At 56.5% G+C, this 18083-nt stretch overlaps 3 protein-coding genes across 3 annotated transcripts; 2 read left to right on the forward strand and 1 right to left on the reverse strand.

The window, feature by feature from the left end:
* Window positions 1-815: 815 nt before the first annotated feature.
* Window positions 816-2380, reverse strand: CLDN25 (claudin 25). Its single transcript, XM_021530130.4, has one exon. The coding sequence runs from the start codon at window positions 1886-1888 to the stop codon at window positions 1214-1216; it is 675 nt and encodes a 224-aa protein (XP_021385805.1). The 5' UTR covers window positions 1889-2380; the 3' UTR covers window positions 816-1213.
* On the forward strand, window positions 1985-6259 carry LOC110470457 (uncharacterized). The gene is made up of 2 exons (XM_085560323.1): window positions 1985-5520; window positions 5731-6259. The coding sequence occupies exons 1-2, from the start codon at window positions 3861-3863 to the stop codon at window positions 6072-6074; spliced, it is 2004 nt and encodes a 667-aa protein (XP_085416449.1). The 5' UTR covers window positions 1985-3860; the 3' UTR covers window positions 6075-6259.
* A 1744-nt stretch (window positions 6260-8003) lies between these two features.
* Window positions 8004-17861, forward strand: UBE4A (ubiquitination factor E4A). The gene is made up of 19 exons (XM_021530052.4): window positions 8004-8280; window positions 8369-8545; window positions 8712-8824; window positions 9368-9520; window positions 9613-9772; window positions 9937-10139; window positions 10355-10546; window positions 11381-11714; window positions 11976-12102; window positions 12872-13179; window positions 13702-13834; window positions 14776-14963; window positions 15049-15149; window positions 15249-15362; window positions 16047-16221; window positions 16339-16519; window positions 16716-16863; window positions 17098-17255; window positions 17402-17861. The coding sequence occupies exons 1-19, from the start codon at window positions 8157-8159 to the stop codon at window positions 17541-17543; spliced, it is 3231 nt and encodes a 1076-aa protein (XP_021385727.2). The 5' UTR covers window positions 8004-8156; the 3' UTR covers window positions 17544-17861.
* The last annotated feature ends 222 nt before the right edge of the window (window positions 17862-18083 follow it).

Here is an 18083-nt window from a genome sequence, read left to right on the forward strand (position 1 = left end):
GGTGATGGCCACGAACACCCCACTCAGTTCTACCTTGTTTGATTCTCTTTCAGGAGGACTGAGCATCTGCCTCTTCCACTCTCAGTTCCAGCAGCTCTGTCCCCTGTCCTGCAGCATCAGAACTCCCAGGGATCATCACTGTTCCCTTGCCTTGCCCATCCGCTCCTTTGGATCCTCAACTGAGCAAAGTGCAGGTTTCAAAATGGGACTTTACAGGGAGTGGACTTTGCTTCCCCCAGGAATGCTGCTGTCAGCCAGGCCTTCCTTGAGATGGGTCACGCGCCCACGGCTTTGAGCCCGCAGGGATTAAACCAGCGGTGAACTCGGTTTTTAACCAGTGCCGTAGCAGCGGGCAGGCCCCTGTCAGGACTCCGGGTGCTAATCCAGCCTGATGGTCCATGCTCTTGTTCACAGAGGTGTGTAATCAACCTTTATTTTTACAGCTAAATCAGGAAAATGTGGAAGGAACAATTCAGACCAGCAAAAACCCTTTCTCGCCTCTTGTACACAGGTAAATGATGCAGTCAAGGAACTTCTGACACAAAGGTCTGTGGCACTTATCGGCTTTATCATCTTAGCCATGAGAAGATGAAGCTCCTGCAGGGCACGCGGTCACTGCCATCAGCAGCAGGAGTAGAACTTGGTACTGCTTTGTCTCTCATTTTCCTCCTTCCCCCTTTTTTCTCTCTTTTCTCTCTTTTCCTCCAATCTTTTCTGGACCGACCAACCATAGCTGCAGCAGCAGTGCTGCCCCTTGCAGTCCCGTCCTGCATCCCACCTCTCCAAGATACAGCTGCATGTTCAGAGCACAGACACTGCCAACGGACATGATAATTTATTGCAAATACATCAGAGCAACACAGACATGCAAGGAAAGAGCTGCTGCACTGGGGCACAGCATTAGCACAACAGACTTGGCTACAGGGGATTCGCCAGGGGTGCCAACAGTATCACCCATCAGTGATGGTACCACGGTGTCACCAGCATTACAAAGTGCTGCCCGCTGCTTGTTGCCTTCCCATGTTTGCTTGGTGAGTGCTGCGGGGAAATCTGCTGCTCCTTAACTGGAAAAAAAGTGAAGCAGACACGCAGAGGAAGGAGAGAAACCTGCAGAGCTGCCGTAGCGATTAGCAAATCATCCTGGGAAACAAGCAGGAGCCCTCCCTGCCAGGGGAAGAGCCACAAGGTGCACAGGGCACAGCACCCTGAGGCCCTAGATGACCAAGTCTGCATTTTTGGGGTGCAGGTGGTGGCCCCCAGCCAGACCTCGTGCAGCGGGGGCCTGGCGGCAGGTGGGGGCCAGCGGCGTCGCGGTGCTCGTGAAGCGGGCGCTGCAGGCAAGGAGCAGTCCGCCAGCGGCGAGGAAGGCTCCAGCAAACCACCCCAGGAAGGTGGCCTCCCCAAACTCCCACCTGGGGACGATGTCAGGGACAGTCTCATCCCAGAAGTCGAGGACGGTGTTGTAGGCAACCCAGGAGACTGGCACCAGAGTGGTGATCCCTGCCATGCCAAGCATCGCTCCCCCGCCAAGCAGGAGCTGCCGCTTTCGCCCAGGTTTGTCCTCGCAGGTTCTCCAGCCCTCCAGCCCCAGGGCAGCAAGGAGGCAGCCCAGCAGCCCCAGCCCGTTGGAGAGGCACATCAGGAGGCGAGAGATGCGCAGCTCGGGGGGCAGCGCCAGGAAGGAGCCGTGGGCTTGGCATTCAACCACCCCCTCCTCCTGGGTGATGCAGACCTGCCAGAGCCCCATGTTCCAGACCTCCAGCTCGTTCAGGTCCAGGTTGAGGTTCTTCCAGAGTGGCACGAAGGTGGTGACGCAGGAGCTGATCCATCCGAGGAGAGCCAGCAGCATCCCCCCGCCCTGCGCCCTTGCCCACCAGCCCCCGGCCATGCTGTGGCGAGCCTCGGGCGCGGATCAGCCGCCCTGCGCGGCGGCCGCGGGCATTAACGCTTGTGCGGCAGCGTCCGCCCGGCCGCCGCCCGCGTCTCCGCCCGGGGGGGCGAATTCAAGCCTGCTCCTCCAACGCCGGGGTGTGGCCACGGTCGTTTTTCAGCTCTTGTTGGTTTTTCCACGCTAAAAGGAGAGCCCGGCTCAGCAGGAAAAGCCGTGCATCCCCGCGGTAACTCCGGGCTGGGTCCCGCCGCTGCCTCGCCGTGCCCAGGAGGGTTAAGCCGAAGCATGCAAATCCTCCGAGCCTTGGCCACCCCGGAGAGAGCCTTGGCAGGGAAAGCGATTCTCGGCAGCAGCAGTTCCAGCCTCGGTGGGACACGGCTGGCGCCGCAGCACAAGATGCAGGCAGCAGAGAGCCGGCATCAGGCTCAGGAGTCCGTGTTTCTGTTGGAGGCCTTGATCCTCATTCGGTCATTAATTAAATATGCCAAGGAGCTTTGAGGGCTGCGTTGAGAATGGGGATATTCAAGGGAGGAAGCAGGTTTCAGATGGGCCCTTCTCACAGGTGGGCATTGATCCCCCTGTCCTGCACCCAGCACTTCACCAGCAGATGCGGCTCATGGTGCTTGTGTGTGAGGAAACCCTTGTCCTGATAGGAGATATGCTGGTGCAAACACAAAGCTGGTGAAAGCCCATGTACATCAGCTTGGTCCAGTGGAAGGTGTTCCTGTGGCCCGGGGTTGGAGCTGGACTGATCTTTAAGACCCTCCCCAAACCCAAACCGTTCTGGGATTCTACGAAAAGGATGAAAAGAAGCATCAGGAAAACCCCAAATTTGTGTTGGCACTCGGCTCCCATCCTCCCCCACGTGCATTGCCTCCGCGGGGTCCAGCTTGCAGATTCATCTTCCCTGGGAGATTAGCGACTAATCTCTCCTTCATCCGCCGTCTTTCTTATCTGTGTCGGGTGCCAGACTGGAAATTACTGAGTCCTGCTGGTCCCGGGGTCCAGCCCTGGTGAGCGTCAGGAGGATCTTTGCAGGGGGCTCCCACAAGGAGGGGGCGAGGGAGAACGGACCACGCTCAACGTAGAAGCATAGACCAGGCAGGAGAAAGGGGATGTTTTCCAGCCCTTGCTGACCATCCCGTTCCTAAGAGCAGACAGCAAGCATCATCCCAAGGGCAAGAGCAGGGAAATCCGCTGGGAAACCCCTCCTGCTCCTTCCCCCAGCCATTGGGGCACCTGCTCCTTCTGATTAAATCGTCTCAAGGTAATTGTGCCTGTCATTGAGACAGATTAACGGGTGACCTTCTGCCGCCGGAGCAGGATTGGCGGCCGCCGCCGAGCTCCCAGTCCTTCTTTCCCTCCCACCGGCCACGGTGGCACAGCCGGGCAGAGGATTCCCGTCCGCAACCGGTGGGAAGATGCCCGGCAGTGGCCGGGGCGCAGCGGGAGCCACAAGCCGAGAACGACGTGTGCCGGACCGGCAGCCGCTCTGCCTGGACATGAGGTGGGTGTCCCCCGCGCCCAGGGGCCTGGGGAGCCGCGAGGTTGGTCCGGAGACTGACATCCTCTGATGGTCCCGCTGCTCTGCGGCAGCAGGGGATGCTCGGCGGAGGCAGAGTGCCAACACTCCCACCCCATCCCCATCCCTATCCCCGCAGGCCGCTGTGCTCCGGGTTGCGTTTCCAGGACCGTGACCTCCCACCACATCTCCCCATGGGCACCGGCTGGACTCAGCGTGTCCTGAGGAGCCCGGCGGTGGGGTCTGCATCTGTCTCACAGGCTCTCCTTCCTCCGCACCTAGGGGCCATCCATTTCTGCTCGGAGCTTCTTAGAGAACCGGCAGCTACCTCCACGGCCTGGAACAACTGTGTTACAGTGCCTTAGGCGCTTACCTGGAGCTTGCCGGCTGCCGAGGCTGCTTCTCACCGGAGACGAACGCCTCCTTCCCCGGCCTTGCAATGCAATTATGGCCCTTAATGGGCTTAGCCATCTGGAGCCTGCCCGCGGGCACCCCGGCACAGCTCCGGAGCTGGGACGTGCCTTGCTGGGCAAGGGGGACCCCCCGGACCCTGGCCCCTGGGGGTGCGGAGGGGGGCCAGAGCCCCAGGCTGCTTTCCGTGTCCGAGTAACTCCCCGCTCTGTCTCCCCCACGGCAGGCCGTCGCGCCCCGCCCGGGGCTGAGCCCACCATGGTGCTCCCGTACGCTCGCAGCAGCGGCGGCGCGGGCGGCTGGCTGGCCCCGGCGGAGCCCCGCGGCCGCAGCAACTCCATCCCCCCGGCGCAGACCCCCACGGCCAAGCACATGCTGGCCTACCTGCCCCGGCCACCCGCCGACACCAGCCGCTACGGCACCTTCCCGCAGAAGGTATGGCTCGCCCTGGGGCATCCTCGGCGCCGCCGGGCTCGCGGTTGCTGTCGGAGGCGATTTCTCACCGACGGGCTCCTTTCCCCCCCGCAGCCCGACCTCCCGGCCGTCCCCGGCGCTCCGGTGGAGGACGGCGGGCAGAAAGCCGCCGCTGCCAAGAGAGGCGCCCCGATGCCAAACTACCCATCTGCGCCCCGCCACAGCGGCTTTGTCCCCGGTGAGCCGTCCCTGCCGCCGAGCCGCGGCAGCCTGGCCGCCCAGCAGCCCCGCGGGCGGCCGTCCTGGTGCCCAGCGCCTGCCCCGCTGGAGGCGGGTGCCCGCCTGCACCCGCTGAGCGTGGCCAGCATCCCCAACTCCCGCGGCAAGACCTCCGCCCGCAGCTCCACCATTCCCACGCCGGAGGGGCTGCAGGGCCGGCGCTGCAAGCTGCTGGAGGAGGACAGCCCCGTGGTCCAGGCCGGCAAACGGCAGCGGCAGCGCTACGTGACAAAAGTGGGCAAGTGCCAGGTGAATCTGGGCAACATCCAGGACAAGAAGAGGTTCCTCTCAGACATCTTCACCACCATCGTAGACCTCAAGTACCGCTGGTTCCTCTTCGTCTTTATGATGTGCTACATCATCACCTGGGTGGTCTTTGGCTTCATCTACTTCTTGGATGCCTGGGTGCGGGGTGACGTTGGGCACCAGGGCGATCCCGAGTGGCAGGCGTGCATTGAGAACGTGGATGGCTTTGTGTCCGCCTTGCTCCTCTCGGTGGAAAGCCAGCGGACCATCGGCTACGGCACTCGGATGGTGACGGCCAACTGTGCCGAGGGCGTCATCCTGCTGATGGCACAGTCCATCGTTGGCTCCATGATTGATGCCATGATGGTTGGCTGCATGTTCGTTAAGATCTCCCGGCCCAAGAAGCGTGCCCAGACCCTCATCTTCAGCAAGAACTGCGTCATCTCCCTCCGGGACGAGAAGCTGTGCCTGATGTTCCGCGTGGGGGACCTGCGGGAAAGCCACATGGTGGATGCCAAGATCCGGGCAAAGCTGATCAAGTCCCGTCAGACGGCCGAGGGGGAGTTCATCCCCCTGGAGCAGTCGGAACTGAACCTGGGGTATGACACAGGGGAAGACCGTCTGTTCCTGGTGGAGCCCCAGATCATCTGCCATGTCATCAACCATCACAGCCCTTTCTGGGACATGTCTGCCGAGTCACTGCGCCGGGAGCAGTTTGAAATCATCATCATCCTCGAGGGCATCGTGGAAGCCACAGGCAAGTGGTCTCAGGGGGTCAGGGTGGGGAGGGGGGGTTCCCCTGGGGTCCTGGAGATGCTGGGCAAACCTGGGCCCGGGAGTGGCATCTGAGCAAGAGAAGCTCGGGGTCAAAACTGTCTCCAGCAGGCCACGGGCGCTGCAGGGCTGGAAGCCCCTGGCCAGGCAGCAGGGCTCGTTGTGGCACAGCTCAGCCATTGTCTCGCTGCAGGAATGACGTGCCAAGCCCGCACCTCCTACACAGAGGACGAGATCCTCTGGGGATACCGCTTTGAGCCCTGCATGTCCCTGGAGAAAGGCGCCTTCCAGGTGGACTACAGCCGCTTTGAGATGACCTTTGAGGTGCAGACGCCAGCGGCCAGCGCCAAGGAGCTGCAGGAGCTGAGGGAGCTGGAGCAGCAGGAGCACTCCACGCTCAGCCTCTACTGGGACCACCTGCTGCAGCCCTGCGCGCTGCCGGGGCCCGGCGAGGACGCGCCGGTGCGGATCGGTGCCGCCGGCAGCGCGGCTGAGGGCGGCCGGGACCAGCCTCCAGAGCGGGAATTCCCTGCCTGAGCTGCCCCGGCCGTGGTGCCCACGCCAACAGTGCCATAGCCCACCCTCCTCCGTGGGGCTGAGCCCCTGTGCCCTCACCCCCATTCCCAGCGCAGCCCCAGGGCATTCTTTTTGTCAAGTTGTTCTTTTGCAACGAGGAATACCAAGCGCAACTAGTGGGCGAGTAAAGGCTGCTCATGACCAAACCACCCGACCACCGGCCGTGTTTATTCTGGGGGAACTCTCAGGGGGCTGGGCAAAGAAAAGGCAGAGCCCAGAGGCCTCAGTGCCATGGGCTCCGTGCTGCACCACCTCGTGGAGCCTGACACGGCCCCGTGCCCCCCACACCCCAAACTGCCCCGCTCCCTGTCTGACAAAGAGCCCCAGGACTCCCCCAGCATGGAGGTCTTGCACTGGGCTGGTGCTGCGAGAGGTTGGACACGGTGTAGTGGAATTAAATTAATTTTGTTACAGGAATCACATCACTGGAGTCACCTGCAGCACTTGCCACGGGCCTGGATTGAAAAACAAACCAATAAAATCTGTGTATGCAGGGTCTGGCTGGGCTGAGGAGCCTCCATGCAGTCCCCAGGCAGCTTTGCCTCAGAGGGTTGCAGAACAACCCTTGGGATTTAACCCCTTTTGTCCACCTCTGCTGTTCCTCTATCAGCCTGCCTTTGTATCTCCTCACAGAGTCTTGGCAGGCTATTTTCTGACCTCACCTCAAATCTCCCCTACCAAGAAGGGTGCGAGGGAGGGGATGGAGCAGCTGGGAGGCCCTGGGGCCGAGGTCAGCCCAGCACAGAGGCGATGCATGGGGGTGTAATATAAACACACACATCAGTGTCCCTGCACCACACCCTGCAGCCCCAAATTCCCTGTAAACACAAAACTCCCTGCACAAGTTAAAAAAAAAACTGCAAAGAAGTGTCTGTAGGTGCAAAGTTAATAAGGGTAAATATGCACATTGATTCAATATAAAATCGTGATTTGCCTGTTAAGCAGTTGATTTACATATCGTTAATATTCAAATGTAGGCCATTGGACCCATAAAAACCACAAACTTGGTTATCGCACAGACGGTCGGGATTCACAACACGGGACATGCTCGGCTCCCACCGAGCTGGGCTGGATTCCTGTCCCTGCCCCATTCCCTGTCCTTGTCCCATTCCTATCCCATTCCCTATCCCTGTCCCTGCCCCATTCCCATTTCCATCCCCATTCCCATTCCGTGCCCCATTCCCATTCCCATTCCCGTTCCCGTTCCCGTTCCCATTCCCGTTCCCCATCCCCATTCCCCATTCCCATTTCCCATTCTCATCCCCATTCCCATTCCCGTTCCCATTCCCATTCCCATCCCCATTCCCCATTCCCATTTCCCATTCCCATTCCCATTCCCATTCCCATTCCCGTTCCCATTCCCATTCCCATTCCCATTCCCGTTCCCATTCCCATTCCCATTCCCATTCCCATTCCCATTCCCATTCCCGTTCCCCATCCCCATTCCCCATTCCCATTCCCGTTCCCCATCCCCATTCCCCATTCCCCATTCCCATTTCCCATTCTCATCCCCATTCCCATTCCCATTCCCGTTCCCATTCCCATCCCCATTCCCCATTCCCCATTCTCATTCCCATTCCCATCCCCATTCCCATTCCCATTCCCGTTCCCATTTCCATTCCCATTCCCATTCCCCATTTCCCGTTCCCGTTCCCCTCCCCTCGGGGCCGCAGCTGTCGTTCCCGGTCCCGGTCGCCAGGCGTCGCTGCCGCCGCTCCCGTTGGAGCTCCCTAAGTTCCGCCTGCCGTGGTTCAGTTCCGGCGCGTCGCGGTGACGTCGATTGTGCGCGCCGCGGTGACGCGCAGAGCTCGGCGGCGCCGGCGGCCGAGGTGGGAGCGGAGGGGAGCGGAACCTCCGCACCGAGCGGGAGGGGAGCGGACCGGAGCCTCCGCACCGAGCGGGAGGGGAGCGGAGCGAGACCGGGGCCCCCGCACCGAGCGGGACGGGACCGGACCGGAGCCCCCGCACCGAGCCGGACGAGCCCGCCGCGCCTTCCCCGCAGCCTTGGCCCGGCTCTCCCGTATGGCGCGGCCCTGAGGGGAGATGACCGACCAGGAGAACAACAACAGCATCTCCAGCAACCCCTTCGCCGCCCTCTTCGGCTCCGTTGCTGCCGCCAAGCACTTCGCCGCCGTGCAGAAGCAGCAGCAGCTGCGGCAGCTGGCAGGTGCGGAGGCCGAGGCCGGCCTGGGGAGGGGGCGAGGCGGTCCGCTTGGCAGGGGTCGACCCCGGACGCTGAGGGCTCTGTCCTGCAGGCGAGGAGACGTCCATCAGCCAGGATGACTCTGACAACAGCGTCTCCGAGAGCCTGGACGACTGCGACTACTCGGTGGCCGAGATCAGCCGCTCATTCCGCTCGCAGCGAGAGCTCTGCGAGCAGCTCAACATCAACCACATGATCCAGAGGATCTTCCTCATCACCCTGGACAACAGTGAGCCCAGGAACCCCCGGGAGGGTGGTCCAGGCTGGGGCAGCTCTGCGTGCCGGGTCTGACACCCCAGGGGGAAGCTGGGAGGGGACAGTGCCAGGGGCAGCAGCTGGGGCTGTGCTGGGACAGTCCTGCCTGCAGGTGGAACAGGTCCCTCTGCCCTTCGCAGGTGACCCCAGCATGAAGAGCGGGAATGGGATCCCGGCACGCTGTGTCTACCTGGAGGAAATGGCCGCAGACCTGGATGACCAGGACTGGCTGGACATGGACAACGTGGAGCAGGTAGGCACACCTGCCTGGGGCCACCTGCAGACTTCGGCCACTGGATTCAGTTTGTTTCCTCAAATGTACATATGATGTATCCCAAATCCTTTTCCAAAACCTGGCACAAAGCTGCCACTTATTACTATTTTGTTGGAAAAGTCCATGAGATTTTTGGGATATGAGGCTGAGAAAAGTGAAGAATTTGGGGAAGCTGCAGGAGTTTGCTGCCCTGCAGGTCTGTGTGGGTGGGAAAGGGAAGAAGTACCAGAGAACTCAGTCAGCAGTGTCCACGCACTCTTGTCCTCATTGGCAGCTGTGTCAGTCGTTCCTGCTGAGGACTTCAGTGGAAATGGTTGCTGGTGGGGGTACTGTTATTCCATGGGGACTGGAGGATTTGCTTAGGCCAGAAGCAGCTGGGGGCTCTCACTCCAGCACTGTTACTTACTGAGGGGCAGGGAGAGCTGTTCCCAGCAGCAGTCAGTGAGCCGGGGGGTGTGGAGCCTCCTCCTGGGGAGGGCTCAGCTCTGTGCTGTCACTGCACCCGTCTGTGCCGCTGCCCAGGCCCTGTTCACCCGCCTGCTGCTGCCGGAGCCCGGGAGCCACTTGATCCACATGACCTGCGCCAGCAGCCAGAACCTCTCGGCTGAGCGCGACGCCGGGGAGAGGCAGATCCTGCGCTACCTCTACGCCTGCTTCCGCAGGGCACGGGAAGAGGTGGGGGAGGCAGCTCCGGCACCCAGCCTGCAGTGACCCGGCTCGAGCTGCGCTGAGCGGGGCCCCAGCGCTGCCTCCTTCTCCTTGCTCAGATCACCAAGGTCCCGGAGAATCTGCTGCCCTTCGCGGTGCGCTGCCGCAACCTGACGGTGTCGAACACGCGCACCGTCCTCCTCACCCCCGAGATCTACGTCAACCAGAACGTCTACGAGCAGCTGGTGGACCTGATGCTGGAGACACTGAGAGGGGCACGTAAGTGAGAGGGTTGTGCCACTGCCTCAGTGCTGCGAGGCTGCCCTGCAGCATCGTGGAGCTGGGTGAAGCTTTGGCTCCCCTTGCTGCCAAAAGAGAGGGTTGTGTCTGGGTTGGTTTGGCTCCTGGAGCACTCTAAGTAACAACCTTGTATCTCCTGACAGAGTTTGAAGACATGACCGAGTTCCTTGAGGAGGTCATAGAAGCCTTAACAATGGATGAGGAGGTGCGCACATTTGGGGAGGTCATGGTTCCTGTGTTTGACATTCTGCTGGGGAGAATCAAGGACCTGGACCTCTGCCAGATCCTGCTGTACACATACCTTGATGTGCTCCTCTACTTCACAAAGCAGAAGGACATAGCAAAGGTGGGTACCTTGGCATAGGCAGGAGCTCTTTGCAGGGGCACATTTACAAGACCTGATTTGCAGAGGTCAAACCAGCAGTGTGGTGTAACAGCGCCCAGTGTGTGTAGTCATACCCCCTCCTCTCCCTTCTCATAGCTTGCCACAAACCCATCAGTTTGTTAGGGTGTTTGCTGGTATTTTGGATTATTGTAAGCATGTCCTGATGTGCTTCCCAGATTTTTACAGGCTACATCCAGCCCAAGGATCCCAGCAATGGACAGATGTACCAGAAGACTTTGCTTGGAGCTGTTTTAAATATCTCCTGCTTGTTGAAGACCCCTGGCGTGGTGGAGAACCATGGCTACTTTCTGAATCCATCCCGATCCAGCCCACAGGAGATTAAAGTGCAGGAATCCAACATCCATCAGGTGGGAGAAGTGGGGCAATTCTGCTTCCTGCTGTGTTAGTGGCCTCTCATTGCCTGAGGGTTCAAAACATGGTATCAGGGTTTGAGTTCTACTGCTGGTTCAGGAATAGCATGGCTTGCATGTCCCAAAACTGCATTGAATTCTCCAGCTGGAGCTTGGGAACAGTTTTGCCAGCTGCCTTGCGTGGTTGTAACCCAAATCTTTGTGCCTTACCAAAGTTGCCTGAGCTTTTGGAAAAAGGGTGGGTGGTACTGTGGAACAGACCACAGAACTTGAGGTGCTACCTCACCCGAGGAGATCATCTACCTCAGGTGTTGAAATCACCAGGGACTAGTTTTCAGTATCTGTCCTGTAATTAAAGTACTAATTGATTCACCAGTTAAGAAAGTGACAGGCAACATTCTCTCTCATTATGAAAGTAAATTTTTTCCGTAGAGGAATACCACTAGGAATGTTCCAATAGGTCAGGAGTGAAGTGTGAGGATTCAGGATATAAATACAGGAGTGAACTGGGGTGCAGAGGTCATCCCTGAGAGGGGCTTTCCCACTCAGGGGCTCCATCAGGCTGCCAAAAATAGGCAAAGAATTTTGGATTTACTTTGTATGAGAACAAATTGTCTCAGCTGTGCTTTTGAAGACATACCTAATTGTTGTTTGCTGCCAGCCCCAGGATCTGACCTGGTTGTAATACCTATGTGTGATGGGTGATTCACGGGGTGTCCTGAGTAGTAGGACATGATCTGGAGCAGGAAAGGGTCTGATAGCAATGATATCAGAGAGGCAAAAGAACAACCCCCAAGGACTCATTCAGCTGTGTTCTGTTTCCTGTAACAGTTCATGGCCCAGTTCCATGAGAAGATCTACCAGATACTGAAGAACCTGTTGCAGTTGTCACCAGAGACAAAGCACAGGATCCTCTCCTGGCTGGGGAACTGCCTCCATGCAAATGCGGGCCGCACCAAAATTTGGGCTAACCAGATGCCAGAGATTTTCTTCCAGATGTATGCCTCAGATGCCTTCTTCCTTAACCTGGGGGCTGCCCTCCTGAAGCTGTGCCAGCCCTTCTGCAAACCCAGATCTCCAAAGCTGCTAACTTTCAACCCTACCTACTGTGCCCTGAAGGAGCTGAACGAAGAGGAGAGGAGGAGCAAGAACGTACACATGAAAGGTACACCTCAGCATTGGGAACTGAGGGAATGGGAAAGGGGATCTCCTCAGGTCCCCACTTTACCCAGTAGTGCCCTCTCAGTGGATGCCATTAGGGTTAGGGGACAGCTAGAAGTCTGACTAGAGAGGAGCAAGAAGAGAGCTGAATACAAACAAAACACTGCCAGTATCACCAGGAGCCCTTTTGTGTCCTCAGGAGGGACCCTCTCAAGCCCTCTCCTCACCTAGGTAGGACCTGATGCAGAGATGCTTTTCCTTGCAGGTTTGGAAAAAGAAACATGTTTGATCCCTGCTCTGAGTGAGCAAGAGCCACAGTTTGCGAACAGCTACAACCTGGTGACAGAAAACCTGGTGCTCACGCAGTATACCCTGCACTTGGGGTTTCACAGGTACTTGCTTTCAGTTTCCACCCATGTGCAGCTACGCACATGCTTGAACTTCAGCCTGACTGACTGCAGGAAGAAATTTTGGAAGATGCATGTCATTTATAGACACCAATAGCCAAATGCTGGGTATATGTAGATTACTCCATTCCCCCCTTTCCTTGGGGCAGGAGCCCCATCCAGGTGGCAGAGCACCTGCCCACTGGGAGTGACCTAAATGCCCTGATAGCTGGGCTGTGTGTGAAACAGCAATGTGGGGTAGCTGTCAGCTTCTAGGAGAGGATTTTCTGGACACTAAAACACTGTTTTGCACGAGTTCCCTCTGCAAATCGTTGCCTAGATACTGTGAGGTCATGGCTGATCCAAGCAGAGTCCCCTTCTGGTTTATTCTCTAAATATAGACATTGACAGAAAAGTTATTATGCAAGTGGCTTGTTGCTGGGAAACTGAAGCATCACCTTGGAAGCGTCTCTGGGCCATGCTGGATCCCTGACCTCAGTGGCCCAAGGGAGCTCGGTGCTGGAGAGGGCTCTGCCATGTCCCCAGGCCACTCTGCAGGTGCCATGGTCCCTCACAGGGTCTCATGCCCTTCCGGGTCCTGCCAAGCCTTTCCCCAAGGCTTCCCGTTTTTGGAACCCCAGACAGGGTACCCACAGGAAATTATGTGAATCCACCAGCACAGAACAGCTGGAAGCTCCCACCTGGTTCTGCATTGGTGAGGCAGGATGTCTGTCTGTCTGTCTCCTCAGCCCCTCCTTACCTCCTTTCTGGGCAGGTTGCACGACCAGATGGTAAAAATAAACCAAAGCCTTCACCGCCTGCAAGTGGCATGGCGAGAAGCTCAGCAGAGCTCCAGCCCCGCTGCTGACAGCCTCAGGGAGCAGTTTGAGCGCCTGATGACCATCTATCTCTCCACCAAGACAGCGATGACAGAACCACAGATGCTGCAGAACTGCCTGAACCTGCAGGTGTCCATGGCAGTGCTGCTGGTGCAGCTGGCTGCGGGGAACCGCGGGACCGAGCCGCTGGAGCTGAGCTTCCCGCTGCCGGAGGTGGAGCACAGCGCGCTGGCCTACGTGCCAGGTGAAGCCACGGGTGCTGCCAGGGGTCTGTGCCAGCACCTACCCTACATGAGAGCTGCCTGACCACCGACATTGTGCAGAATATTCTCTCTGAAGAGGATCACTCTTAGAAGATTTGGGGCTGTTTGAGGGGCCATACTTAGGATAGTGAAGCTGCTGACCTTTTAGAAGTCCTACTCCTTTGCAAGTGACAAATTCTACATTTATTTAGTGTTTTCTCTATACATAAACTCTTTTTTCTGAGGCCTGTTACACAACCTTTGGGGGTTGTGTAAAAGTGTATCATCAGCAGACAGATTCACCCCATAAGTGACCTGACTTGTGGGAGGGAAGAGGGAAGTGAGTCCCAGGTGTTACTCATGCCACCAGGCTGGGCATCCTTTTCCATGGCAGGTTCTAATAGAGCTTGTTAATTACCAATACTTCATCAGCATCAGGGTGGTGAGGGGAGAGTGGATGGGAGGCTGGAAAAGGGTAAGGTAAGCTGCCTGGGGAGGAGCTTAGCTACAATCTCTGTTTGCAGAGTTCTTTGCTGATAATTTGGGCGACTTCTTCATTTTCCTGCGGCGTTTTGCTGATGACATCTTGGAGACTTCTGCCGATTCCCTGGAGCACATCCTTCACTTTGTTACTGTTTTCATGGGTGATGTGGATAGGTAGGTGCAGCCCTGGATCCTTGATGCAGAACACCCGGGGTGACCAAGCAAGCAGAAATTGCAGAGCTGTCTTGAGGCTTGGTTCATGCAGCTGCGAGCAGCTTGATCTTTTTGAAACAGCTGAAATATGCCTGCAGGAGGCACAAAGGGAATAAAGGCCTGCCTGGAGGCCACAGGCTTCATGCAAGGTTCAAATGGGATTTAGTGCTTAAATATATGTGTTTGGTTGTATGATGCAGAAACCTCTCAGCTACAGCCATTTTGTACTTGTTCAAGGGAGCTCCTGGGATTGATCTGTTGGGAGTGTCTCTATGATTTCCACGGAATAGAACTGAGTAGTTCTATCAGTCTTCCTGATAAGACATCACCCTGCTTTCTGTATTCTGCTGTTCATTCATTTACACTCGTATTCCCATGGTGGGCAACTCTCATTGTTCCTGCTGTTCCTGGGAGGTGGAGTGGGGAGTTCTTCCTGGCAGTCCCCTACACCATCACCTGGGGTAGGTGGTTTGGTTTCTGCCCCACAAGTGCAGCAGAGGTATACTCTGACCTCAGTGCTTGGTGCTGGACAGCACATGCAGCAGGCAAAGCACTTGGATTTGCAGGGTAGAAAGGAAGCAGGTCTGTGGGCAGTAGGAAAACAGCTGGGACAGCTGGGTTTGTTCGAGAGCTCCAGCTGACAAGCAGGCATTGGGCTGTGAGTGGGAGAGCTGCTGTAGGAGGGGTGAGAGCAGCAGCTTGGCTGTTCCCACACTCTCTGGCCTTTGCCTGAGATTCCACTGTGGCATGCAGTCTGTGCAAGTGAGTGCTGACCCAGGGCTGGCTTTACTGATGGTCTGCAGCAATCTGGCACTCAATCATGGATCCTGGAGTGATTCCTGAGCAGCTCCATTCTGCACCATGGACATGCCATCCTGGATTTGCTTTGTTTTCTCTTGCAGGATGAAAAATCCTCATCTGCGAGCCAAGCTGGCTGAAGTGTTGGAAGCTGTGATGCCTCACTTGGATCAGGCTCAGAGCCCACTCGTCTCGAGCGTATTTCATCGCAAGCGAGTGTTCTGCTCTTACCAACACGCTGCCCACCTGGCCGAGGCACTCATCAAAGTCTTTGTGGATATCGAGTTTACGGGTAAGCGCAGCCAGGGAAGAGTTGTGTTCCTGTGTAGCATCTGTGGGGGACTGTCCACTTGAAAGGTTCTTTGGCTTGTGCCCAGGTGACCCACACCAGTTTGAACAGAAGTTCAACTACCGCCGTCCCATGTATCCCATCCTGAGGTACATGTGGGACACTGATTCCTACCGGGACAGCATAAAGGTGAGGCCAGAGGTGCATGTCCGAGTGTGCAACTCACATGAGTGGGCATGTGGCTTTGGGGCTGTGCTGCAGAATTCCCTATTCTCCCTTTTTTCACAGGCCCTGGCTGATTATGCCTCAGAGAACCTGGAGGCAATGAATCCCCCTCTCTTCTTGCGCTTCCTTAACCTGCTCATGAACGATGCCATTTTCCTGTTGGATGAAGCCATACAGGTAGGGCTGAGCTCATGTTCCATCATAATCCGGTAAACAAGTTCTCACTTCCTTGGTGCAATACTGACCTCCAGAACAGGGGCAGCTTGCCTAGCCCTGCCTGGCAAGTCTCTGCAGTAAGTAGTATGCCGGAAACAGTCCCATGATGGTGTGGCCAATGCCCTGGGAGAAGGGGTGAAGGCAAGAGGAAAGGTCTGGGGCCCTGTCTGTGGGTTACCCTTCCTTCTGTTGGGATCAGGAGGCAGCTCAGAACTAAGAGGAGCAAAAGGGCTTTTTCACATCCAACAGAAACCACGCTGGGAAATCTGCCGGTTCCCAATCTGGATACACTCAGGCTTTAAACAATCACTGTGGGTTTTTATTCTCAAATCCCCTTGGTCTTTCTGCAAGTGTTTTGTCCTAATAAAGGCCTTTTGTCTCCAGGCAGTTCTCCTTTGGGATTGCAAGGGAATTTCAGGTGCTCTCATGTCCCTGGTGTGTGTTAAATGTCTCTCCACTCCTTTCAGAGCTGCTGTTGCTGCTAGAAAGGGCTATTTTGGGGAGCTATTACCTGCCAGAGAGCTGATTGCTGGAAGGCCAGCAGATAAGATGGGTGATAGGGATGTTGCCTGACTGGTTTTGAGCGTTTCTGGACCTCCTTGGCGTCACCACCCAGCCAAACACTCCATGTGTTCTGTCTTGCAGTACCTCAGCAAGATCAAAATTCAGCAGATTGAGAAGGACCGGGGCGAGTGGGACAGCCTGTCCCCAGAGGCTCGCCGTGAGAAGGAGTCCAGCCTGCAGATGTTTGGTCAGCTGGCACGTTTCCACAACATCATGTCCAATGAAACCATTGGCACTCTGGCTTTCCTGACTTCAGGTAGGGAAAATGGCCCCTCTTGCCTGCCAGGGAGGGAGCAGGCAGGAACTTCATTTCAGTGTGCTCAGATGAGGATGGAATTGCTATGAATCTGCAAACTCTTGTTTTGCTTTCCAGAAATCAAGTCCCTGTTTGTGCATCCTTTCCTTGCCGAGCGCATCATCTCCATGCTCAACTACTTCCTGCAGCACCTGGTTGGGCCTAAAATGGGAGCTTTGAAGGTGAAGGATTTCAGTGAGTTTGACTTCAAGCCACAGCAGCTCGTGTCTGACATCTGCACTATCTACCTAAACCTTGGGTAGGTGACAAGGGGAGTGAGCTTGTCGGTGGCAGGAGCCGTCTTGGTGATACTGGGGCAGAAATGCTTAGTTGCACTTGAGCTTTTCTTTAGCTTTGAGTTCTTTGCTATGGGAATGTGGCTGCTGTGGGGACTGTTTTGCAGCCCTGAAAAATGGGGATTCTTAAACCTTTCTCTCACGTAACCTGTGGCGCAGGGATGAAGAAAACTTCTGTGCCACAGTCCCCAAGGACGGCCGGTCCTACTCACCAACGCTCTTTGCTCAGACTGTGCGGGTTCTGAAGAAGATTAACAAACCTGGCAACATGATAGTGTCTTTTAGTAACCTGGCTGAGAGGATCAAGGTGAGCACTGGAGGGAATTCAACATAGGAAAAAAGATAGAGCTGGTTCCCTGTGTCCTTTTCGCTCTGTGTGTTGCTGCACCTTTGCTGTGGAGCTGGATTTCTAGGAATGGAGCTCCGTACAAGGTGCAGGTGGGGCAGTGGGAGGGTTCCCTGCCAGCACAGACCTGTGAATGCTCCCTGGTTTTTAAGGAACAGGGGGGCCGAATCCCTCAAAGCCACCTGTGCTCCCTAGTCTCTTGCAGACCGGCAGCAGCAGGAAGAGGAGACATACGCAGATGCCTGTGATGAGTTCCTGGATCCAATCATGAGCACTCTGATGTCAGACCCCGTGATCCTGCCCTCCTCCCGTGTCACTGTGGACCGATCGACTATAGCCCGGCACCTCCTCAGGTGTGCACAGCCCTCATACCTTGATACTTTGGGGAATCTGTTTCACATATCCAATGACTCTTCCTGGTCTCTCTCTTTTTTTTTTTTTTATCTCTAGCACCAGGAATGTCCAAGTAATATCCTTGATATTTTATTTTATATTTCAGCGATCAGACAGATCCTTTCAATCGGAGTCCCCTCACTATGGACCAGATCAGACCAAACACAGAGCTAAAAGAGAAGATCCAGAGATGGCTTGCAGAGAGGAAAAAACAGAAGGAGGAGGAGCTGGAGGACACACTGAACTGAAAGACAGGATCTCATCATTAAACCTGTCATGGGCGAGATCACAGCCATGTAGGGGTAATGGCTGGAGCTGCCACCCTAATGACGACCACATTTAGTGCATTGCCACCACCTTTGGAGTCTCTCCTCCGACCTTCCCTGCCAACTCTTGTTCTCTCTTTTCCTTTCAAGACTCTGTCTTTAATACTATGACTTCCCAGTGCACTACAGCTTTGGCCTCGGGAGAACACAGCCTCCTCATGACATGGTGCCCTGGCTCTGTATTACCTGCTCTTTGTGTTGGCCACCTTCTTTTCCAGCAACAGCGAAAGCCTCCCTCTGGTTCTGTGTTTAAACTGTGACCATCTTTCACTTGGTGAAAGCAATGCCTCCGGCTGCTCCCAGAGCGGGCTGGGGGGATCAACAGGGGGAGGACCAACAGGAGTGGGACGTTTTTCCATCTCCTGTGTGCCGAGGGTAGCACGGTTTACTTCCCTAGTGCGTGTCGGGAATGGCGGGCGTTGGAAATTAAACACAGATCACCTCGGGGCCGGTGGTGGAGCT

This window comes from Lonchura striata, chromosome 24 (assembly GCF_050655825.1).
Source record: "Lonchura striata isolate lonStrDom1 chromosome 24, ASM5065582v1, whole genome shotgun sequence".
In the NCBI taxonomy this organism is placed as follows: Eukaryota; Metazoa; Chordata; class Aves; order Passeriformes; family Estrildidae; genus Lonchura; species Lonchura striata.